Source organism: Rattus norvegicus, chromosome 11 (genome assembly GCF_036323735.1).
Source record: "Rattus norvegicus strain BN/NHsdMcwi chromosome 11, GRCr8, whole genome shotgun sequence".
In the NCBI taxonomy this organism is placed as follows: Eukaryota; Metazoa; Chordata; class Mammalia; order Rodentia; family Muridae; genus Rattus; species Rattus norvegicus.
Window position 1 is genome coordinate 70,340,145 of NC_086029.1, and position 9,699 is coordinate 70,349,843.

Genomic DNA, 9,699 nt, shown 5'->3' on the forward strand with positions numbered 1-9,699 from the left:
GAGTTTGAGACCAGCCTGAGCTGCATAGCAAGTTCAGGCCTGTTGGAGCTATATAGGAAGTCTTGTCTCAAAACCAAACAAAACAAAGGCTGAACCGAGCTGTCTTGTAACTCTGCATTTGACCAAAGGTGGAATCCATCAGTCTCAGAGCGTGGTTTCTCTGTGCGTACAACACTGCTGTGTTTGGTTTATATAAGGAGATATTCCAGGGCTTCTGACTTGTTCATGGCTGTCTAATAATGGTGCAGACCTGAGAACTTAGGAAAGAGTATGAAGCTCATACTTCCTATTTTCAGCCTGTTGTCCCTTGATTGTGCATCTGAAGTGGTCATATCTACACCATTTAATATTGTTTTGAAAGTTGACAAATATCAGGGTAATATAAATGTTGACTACTAAACTAGCTTTTGAATTGCAGCTCTAATTGGAAATTGTAGTATGCTTATTCTTAGTACTAGGTTGAAGCTTTGGGGACAAATCCTAGTACTGCATTTGACTCTGTGACCTCAGAAAAGTCACATACCTTAATAGGTGATAAAGGTAACACAAAAATAGGATTTAGTGTGCAGCCATCAGGGTTAAGGATCCTTATGATACAGTGAGGTAGGCTGTTAGCCTCTCTAGTAATAATGAGAAACGCATGCATGGGAGCTGTGTACAGGCCAGCCAAGTTGTTATAAAGCCCAGACTCTAGCCCCCAGGCAAGGCTTCCCCCAAGACCTTCTCTGAGTATACAGTCGTCGTCTGTCTCCAAGAGAAGATGTGCAGATTGGCTAGGACAGTGCAGATGTGCGAGCTTTGTAACCGCCATGGCTGCTGACACTAGTACTTATGAGTGGGAGAGAAGCATCATTTTCCAGAAGAGCGTTTCCTAGTATCATGTGCCTTTCCACTCTCTGGACATGCTCTGGGCAGATGAGTGACCACTGTGAATTTCTTAGCCCCAGACTTGTGAGTTGTGTCTGTCCCAGCACCCCTTGAGCCTCGGGCTGTTATTGCCGTTGGTAGAGTGGGTAGCCTGGGTTCTAGACTTCAGATAGTTTTCACTTCCTGGTTCACTTTGACGTCTTTCAGGTACCAGGAAGACTTTCAGCCTCTCGTAAGAGGGTGCTCCTGTTACTGCTGTACGAACCACACTCGTGCATACGTCCACCATCTGCTGGTGACCAACGAGCTGCTGGCCAGTGTCCTGCTGATGATGCACAACTTCGAGCACTACTTCCGGTTTTTCTGCTCCATCCGAGAGGCACTAAAGAGTGACACGCTGGCACAGCTGAAAGAGCTCATCCGCAGACAGATGTCCTGAGAACTGGAAAGACAAACCTGTCCCATCTTTGGAAACAGTGAAGTGGCAGAGATCTGAGCTTTCAGCAGTTGTGGTGGGACTGAAGAGCATCTGCCCCACAGGAGTGCACCCACAGGAGTGTGGAGGAAGGCCTTCTGCAGCTTTCCTGGACCAGATCGATCAGAACTGTGACTTTACATTTTTCTAGGTTTATTCTGCTAGTGGGTAAATTCCTTTAGTTGAAGACAAAAATATTTGATATGAGAGAGACTTGAAAGGATTTGAGGTTCTAGAAACCACTGAGGATGGATGAGACCTGAGTGAGGCCCTAGTAGAGATGACTGTCATAGCTGGAGGCACAGCTATTTCCTAGAGAAGTCTAGCTGATTCTACAGGTTTTTGTTTGTTTCTCCTCATGCTGTCAGGGGCTTTGGGGCATACCTTTGTCTTCAGGGCTACCACAGCAGGACAGTCACTCAGAAGGGCTCTCCTGCCTCAACCATGCTCATCTCTCCAAAGACTATGGGGCCCAAGTCATGCTTTCGTGATCTGTTAACTTCATTTGGCTACAAGGCTCTGTGAACTTGTCTTCTGAGAGCCGCTGTGCTTGCCTGTTAGGAACCAAATACTGCCTGGCTGCTCTGCCTGGTGCAGATCCAGCATGACCTGCCCAGGCTCATAGACTGTGTGTCTAGCTCTGTCACTAGGGGGAGATTCCTTTGCTGTGTGTTTATGTGGCTAGAATCCTGGCCTGACAGCAGATTCCATTCCACTCAGCCGTAAGCTCAGGCTAATCCTGCCTTTTCTACCTTTCTGTGCCGGTTCCCTGATAGTAAACGGGGACAGGCATGGTAGGTGGAAGCAAAATGTTGACCATCTCCGTCATGCCTTTCACCCTTCTCTACTAGTCACTGCCGGCCTGACCCTTTCCCTCTCTCTCTCCCCTTCTTTTTTTTTTTTTTTTTTTTTTTTTGGTTTGGTTTTTTGTTTGGTTTTTATGCAGCTATAGTTTGTCCTGTGGATCTTGAAGTGATTGGTGGGTGAATCAACCTTCTACAGACCTGAGGCTGGTTGTCCCTCTTGGGTTCTCTGTAATTGTGTATTTTTGTTGGTGGCATGATAGGGCTTTTTTTTTAATGTATCTTTCTATATTTATCAATTTTTCTAAGGAGTACATAAAACATACATGTACGTATATGTAGTTTTTATAAAAATAATGCATTTTAAAAGATTCATTTTTGTAGGTATAAGAAATGTGTTTCTTATATTTTATTGGTTTTTAATTTATAGAGGACATTACTGAACATCGTGTACAGTAATTATGTAGTAACTGCATTTTTATGTGTTGGAGATCCAACGTTGTTTGTCCTTTTTGTGGTATGACTTCTCAATGAATGCAAGGGAGTCATAGAATGCAGACGTACAGATAGTTTCTGTTCTCAGTGATCCATGGGAATGTGTTTTGTACTTGTTTATATGTTTTATTCTTGGTCAAGACCAAACCTATTATTGAAGGATTATTAGTAAATATCTAAAATCCCATATAAATTTATGAGTTTTATTTATGTCTAAAACACTGAAAATTCTGTTAAACGTTGTTCAATTCCCTGGGTCTTTTTCTTATTAGCACATTTGAAAAGATTCTTTCCTTTTATGTTGTAAATGTATGAAGGCTAACAAGCAATAAACATTTTTAATTAAAAAAACAAACCACTGTGTATTGTTTTTTGTAAATGACAGTACACATCTACTAAAGTATTAAATTCCGTGGCACAGAGACTGTCCTAAAGATTTCCCATGGCAAGAAATTTGCTTCAGATTTCATCATTTGTGTTTATAAAGAATTTTAATGTTGAATTTAAAGGAATGTTGTTATTCAATATAGATTACCTGCCTCTCTGCTTTATATAGATAGTGAATAAAAGCTATGCTAGTGCATAGTAAACGTCAGTTCACGGTCTCTGCAGTAGGTTTTGGGTTCTTCTCTTTTCCTCTTCGAGGTGGGGTTTCTCTATGTAGTCCTGGCTGTCTTGGAACTCACAGAGCCCTACCAGTCTCTGCATCCCAAGTGCTGGGATTAAAGGCATGGGTCCCTGCTAGGTTGGAGTTCTCTCCTCCATGTGGGTTCTAGGATCAAACACAGGCTGTCAGGTTTGGCCTTTACTTGCTGAATCATCCCCGTACCCCCTTTGGAGCACTGTGGCAGACGATTTAGCAAATGGTCCCATAGCTCATTGACCTTTGAAGCCTGTTAGAGGAGCTGTTTATCCCCGTGTTGTTAACTGAAACTTAGTAAAAAACAAAAGTACTTTAGCCTGCCTGAAAGTCTACCGAAAACTATGTCACTTCTCAGCTTCCAGGTTAAGTTCTAGCTTCCTATAGGTAAAGCACAACTGTTCACTACTGCAGCAAATTCCTTTGAGTAGACAGGCGGGGTGGCACCTGCATGGAACTCCAGCACTTGAGAGATGGGAATGGAAAGATGATGAGTTCAGGACCAGCCTGGGCCTCAGAGCAAGACCCCAATTCAAACTCTCCCTCCTCAGCCTCCCTCCATGTTGTTTTGACTTGCTTTGAGGTGAAGGTACTGAAAGAATCAAGACTGACTTGATGGGACTACCCCAGTGGGGAGAGTTGGCCTGATAGATGTGTCCACAGCACCACGCTAGTGCCTATACCTGTTCAAAACGAACTGTCAGTCAGTATCCCTCAGCGAGCCACACCCACAAGATGGCTGAAGAGGGTTGAGACTGATTATCTCAAACGAATGCAGTGGTCAGTGGGAGACTGAGGGTTCTTACAATTCTGAGGATAGAGACACCGTGTTATTCTCTGGAGCCAAGTAAAGAGAAACCAATTTTTAGAGCCAATACTATAATTAAAGCCATTTAATAAAAAGTTCAAACAAAGATCATCAAAGGGTCTAGGCCAGAAGGGAAAGCAACTATCTTATCAGGAATTATTTTCCTATGGAGACAGCATGAGGCTGAAAAACGGAGTTAAATGACCACCCTGTGCCTCCCTGATTAGAAACGGGATGCTCCCTACAGTTTGATTAGTCCTGCTTGTCACTGTGGGCTTTCAGCTTATTAAAACTGGCAGTGCTGTGTGTGTAGGTCAGGGAACCTAGAAGGTCACACTTAACACATGGAGCAGCCCTGCGCACACACAGCACCCGACACAGCACGAGTGTGCAGGTCAGAGGACAGCGTGTGGGCGTTGGCTCTCCTTCTACCACAAGGGTTCCAGGGCTCCAACCCAGGTCATCAGGCTTGGGAGCCCCTGAGCCACCCCGCCAGCCCTGCTGCTTATTTCCAATATTGAACTGGAACACTTGAATAGCTTTGATTTCACTTCTTCATGTTATACTTAATGCCTCTTTTCTTCATTAGGTTACGATTTAGAAGACAAATCCCGAATAACAGGGTGAAAAGAGAACTGAAGCGAGTTTAATACAAGCAATGGAACAGGGAAGTCATGTGTCCTTATTGGCTCTAACAGTCATGGTGTATGCCTGTGGTCCAGGTAATGATTAGTGGCACCTCTTCGCCCTCAGAAGTGCCCTAATTTGGACAAGTTAAATGTACGCTCAAATGGACGTGGTAGAGGTGACCAAGCTGGAGAGCAGGTGGCCATCTAGGCATCGCAGCTGCTACCCACATCTTGCTAATTGCTGCTGAACCCAGTGTTGCCACATATCTCAGTCTTTCAAGAGAAGCCAAAAATCTGGGTCCTCACACTTTTTAAATGTTGCAGCAATTAAAAGAGTACTTTGCTCTCTGAACTTAATTTAGAGGTGCCTAATTTGCAAGCTGTGGCTTAAAATCTACGAAGGTGGCGTCAGCATCTCTCTCTCCCCCCCTCCGTTCCTTCCTCCCCCTCCCATCCCCCATGTGTGTGTACATGCATGCATGGTGTGCATGCAAGATGGCTTAGCGGTTGCACTTGCTGCACAAAGCTTGGCGACCTGAATTCAGTCACCAGGACTCACAGGAAGGTGGAAGGAGAAAACTGGCTCCACAAAGTTGTCCTCTCGCCTCCACCCTCACACTGCCGTTCCTAGACCCAACAATGTACCTATGCAAATGCATATTTTTTTTAGAGAAGAGATTAACCCTTGTGTACACTTGTGGGTGGTGGGGAGTGGCGATGTAGTTCACTTAATCAAGTGCTTGCCTGACAGATATGGGGCCTCCATCCCAGCACCTCATAAAATGGAACACAGTGGCCCGAACCTATAACTCCAGCACTCTGAAGGTGAAGACAGGAGTTATCACAAGTTCAAGGTCACCTTCAGCTACATAATGAACTCTGGGTCCGTCTGGAGTACGTGAAATCCTATCTTCTCAGAGTGCAGAAGATCACTCATATCAGGTCCTCAGGCCTTGTTCTCCATTGCCCCATCCCCAGAAAGGAACAAATCACCTTTGCTCAACCTATTCCGTGGGTAGCTTTAGGTCTTAAGAATGAAAGCCTAGGGGCTGGGGATTTAGCTTAGTGGTAGAGCGCTTACCTAGGAAGCGCAAGGCCCTGGGTTCGGTCCCCAGCTCCGAAAAAAAAAAAAAAAAAAAAAACCAAAAAAAAAAAAAAAGAATGAAAGCCTAGCAGCTGCCATTCTTTCCTCTTAAGGACACCCTGGTCTACCTAGGCCGCTATGCTATAACAAAGAACCAGAGATTGGATGGTTTATAAACAAGTTTCTTCCTCATTGTCTGGAGGCCAGAAGTCTTGAGGTCAGTATGGCAACATAGTTGGGTTCTGGTACTGTTAAGCTAGGTGTTCAAAGATACAGTCCTTGGCCAAAATCTCCACACAAAAAACATAAATAAAAAAATCATGTTCTATGTTAATCTATTTGGAATATAGACTGTCACATATGGAATTCTCTTCTGGATTCCTAAGAGGTTGTCTTATGTGTTCATACAATAGGGAAAAAACTAGAGAGCTCTCTGGGGTCTCTTTTATAAGGACACTAAGCCCATTCATGGGACTGTACCATCATGTCCTAGTGACCTAATTACCTTCCAACATTCCAGTCTCATTAGCATCCAGACTACAATGTATGGCACCCTGCTCATGAGGACTTGAGCACGCACACGTTTTTTCTGGTTACCATGTTGGCTCTCTTTGCATCAACACTCCTGGTTTGGATTAGGCCTGTGTCCTTCCAGGGTCAGCATCCATTTTCTAGGATTCATTTTCTGGCCTTTCAGAACCAGCTGGTCCAATCACATTAAGCATCTAGCTACACCTCCCAGCGTTAGCCCTGGCAGGCACATGGAGAACCCAATTATTTGTCAAGTGAGCAAACATCCTCAGGAACAGCCCAGGCCTTATCCTGAGAGTTTAGCTTGCCATGCTGGTTAGGGGTGATGGGAACCACGGTGCATGCTGGGATTTGCGCACAGCATGAGCTGGTCAATGGTGGTTGACCACGTTATGCTAGGCGAGCTCCCAGTGACCTGACACGTCATCATTACTACTGTTTTTTCTGTTATTCAGTTCCACTTCCTAACATTACCACCTTTTAGAGTTGACCTCAAAGCATTTTCCCCTGCTCTGGTGAAAGGAACTCACAGTGAACTTTTCTTTTGTTCTCCTTCCTCAAGATCCAATTTTTCGAGGCCCCGCTGAAGTTGCAGAGGAGTTCAAATAGCCACCCGTGCTCCCACCAGTATGATTCAGAGGATTAAAGTCCTTCCTGCACCCTCTCCCAAGAGCTCACCTTTCTCCCTGAGCAATTCTCCCCTGCTGTCTGCTGCTTTGTCTGTGAAACACATTTTCTCTTATTATCACCTTGTTCCCTGCATGCTTTGGATGGCTTCAGCTCATCTCTTAACAGGATCAAGATGTTGCTGTTAACGGTCTTCTTCTCTTTCTTAACAACTTAGAGTTGTTTCTTTATATTTAGTCCTCCCCCCCCCCCCCAACCACATAATCATCTCTGCTTCAAATAAAGTTTTATGGCCATTTCATAACCATGGCTTTATAGTTGCTATCCAAAAGGCACAAGAAGAGGGGATAAAAGAAGCAAAGGGAGAGAAAATAAATAAAAGGTGAAGGGATGAGCGCTACAGCAGTGATGGAGGAACGGGGCCAGCGTCTTCAGGACTCTTCTAAGGAATTCAGGCGACCTTAGTCCTTAAGCCTATGAACTGCAATCTTGGTGGTCTGGTGAAGTTTTCCTTTAACTTTTATGGATGGATAGGAAGGTGGTCTTTCCTCTGAGGACCTGTTTCCCTTCCAAATAATTAAAACACTGTCTTAGAATCCTCCCAACATCAGTCACGTTGCCCATAAATCCTTTCACAGAATTCAATTACACGATAGTTAAGAGTTTTGCAAATCACACCCCCCCAAGCTAAAATATTTACCCGTATTTCCTAGCATTTTCTATTCCCTTCTCGTTTATTTTTATTTTCATTTAGCAAACTTAAATAACATTTCCATCACAATCCCAGTTATTGTTCCCCACGATGCCAGCTGAAGAAAATACAAACGATGTGAATAAACTCTGTTCCCACATAGTAATTAGACATCAAACAAGAAGAGAGTGGCGGAGTGTTCAATTTTTTTTTTTTTTCTTTCCTAAACTCTTTATCTGATTTTGGTTAGACTCTCCAATTTCACGGTGTTTTTTTTTTTTTTTTTTTTTAATTCTCTTCCAGTCATGTAGAAAAAAATCAGTTCTACTTTATTTTTGCACTTGAATATTCAGCCACTGTACCACAGATCCAATATGCCCAAAGCCAGACTTAGTATCTGTTTTCCTTCATTCACACAAGTTCTCCACTTCAACTCCTTGCCCATGTGCATAGCTCTTGTCTTCCAGTCAAATCCAGATGGAAAAATTATTCCGTGGATGAATAATGCAATATCCAGAAGGGATAGGTACACGATACTGCAGAGAGAGGATGCGATTTGATGATGAGCTCAGAGTTAAGGTGGGATTATCCCATCTGTGACTGCTAATGTCACTTGTTAGCTTGAGACCTACAAGCACCTGGGAGATGGACTTCTGGGTAGGCTAGGGTGGATTATGGTGATTAAGTTAATTGAGGTGCAAAGGCCTACCCACTGTGGGTGGTGCCATTCCCTGGGCTCAGATCCTTGGCTTTATTAACCAACCAACTAACCAACAAACAACAAACAAACAGAGCCATTCATAGCTCTGGACTGCTTGACTGGAAGCAGTGTGGCCAGCGGATTCAAGCTCCTAGTGCTCTAACTGCACCACAATGCACTGAGACCATGAACCAAAAGAACCACCCCCACCCCTTTCTTTTAAATCAGGGTGTTATGAGAGGAAATGTAACTAGGAAACCATCCGTCCTGCCCTCATTCTCTCCCTCCTGTTGTTTTACCTGTCCCCCGGGCTAGTCTAAGCTCTCACAGATGTCTTCCAGCATATCTTCCACGCGGAAAGTTGTCAAAGGCTCCAGGTACCATCCCCACCAGAGTTAAGACGGGCAGCTGAGTTTCTCGGTCTCCTGTAACCTGGCTTTACTCCCTTGCCGTGGGTTTTCCTTTCCTCCCACTTTCTCATCCACTTCTTCCCATTTGGCAGCGTCCAGCCCAAGAAGCACACTGCCCACAAAAACCTACTTTTCAGGGGACTCAGACTCTCAGAAGAGGAAGGAAGGCTTCTCTTCCGCCTTCCTTCCATTGCGTGTTACAGGCTCTAGCCATGTGCTCCCTCTGCTCAGGGCCTCAGCCTGTTCCTGCTCCCCCAAGCAATGGGGGTGGGGAGGGGAGACCATTACTGAGTATTCTCATTAGACTCCTACTTCCTAGCTCCCTGCCTCCAAAACGCTTGCTGTTTGTAATATGCAAGTCCACTGAGATAAACAGGAAGTAGCTGGCTAATTTTCTCTTTCCATCTGTCTTTAGGATGTTCTCTACTCTTAACTCATTGCTTGCCACATTTCCCTTTCATTATAACTACTTGAATACTTCCTGCGTGTTAACTGTCTACTTTATTGCTCTTGGTAAAGCAGTTCTCAGACCCCTTCACAGGGGTTGCCAAAGACCATCGAAAAACACAGATATTTATTTACATTATGATTCATAACAGTTACAAAATTACCGCTATGAAGTAGAAACAAAAGTAATTTTATGGCTGGAGGTTACCACAGCAGGAGGAAGTGAGGGTGGCAACATTAGGAAGGTTGAGAATCTCTGCTCTGGATCTCCCATGTACCCGGGAGAGGAGCTGAAGCTCACAGACAGAGCTTTAGTGACTTGCCCCAGGAGAAACAGAGAATTCAGAATTTGAACTCAGCACCACAAGGCAGAGGCTCAGATTTCCCCCCATTTCATTCTTTGGCATCCCTAAACTGTATTTTTTTTTTCTTCTACAGACTTCCTTTCTGTTTTAAGAACAAAGGCCAGAGAGAGTGAAGAGGTCAGGATGA

At 44.3% G+C, this 9,699-nt stretch overlaps 1 protein-coding gene and 1 long non-coding RNA gene across 9 annotated transcripts in view; one reads left to right on the plus strand and one right to left on the minus strand.

Moving 5' to 3' along the window:
- Positions 1-2,995, plus strand: part of Qtrt2 (queuine tRNA-ribosyltransferase accessory subunit 2) — a 30,788-nt gene extending 27,793 nt beyond the window's left edge. For 7 of the 8 annotated variants that reach the window (XM_039088231.2, XM_039088233.2, XM_008768759.4 and 4 more), the window contains one exon: positions 1,075-2,995. In XM_039088231.2, coding sequence (XP_038944159.1) covers positions 1,075-1,306 — 232 coding nt within the window. In that variant the 3' untranslated portion in view covers positions 1,307-2,995. The remainder of the gene's footprint in view (positions 1-1,074) is intronic. The other variant, NM_001305153.1, reaches the window with a different exon arrangement.
- A 2,797-nt stretch (positions 2,996-5,792) lies between these two features.
- LOC134480927 (uncharacterized) lies at positions 5,793-9,063 on the minus strand. The gene is made up of 2 exons (XR_010055969.1): positions 8,650-9,063; positions 5,793-8,186 (listed from the first exon to the last, which is right to left on the minus strand). It is a non-coding gene; the product is annotated as an uncharacterized LOC134480927 (long non-coding RNA).
- Positions 9,064-9,699: the final 636 nt, after the last annotated feature.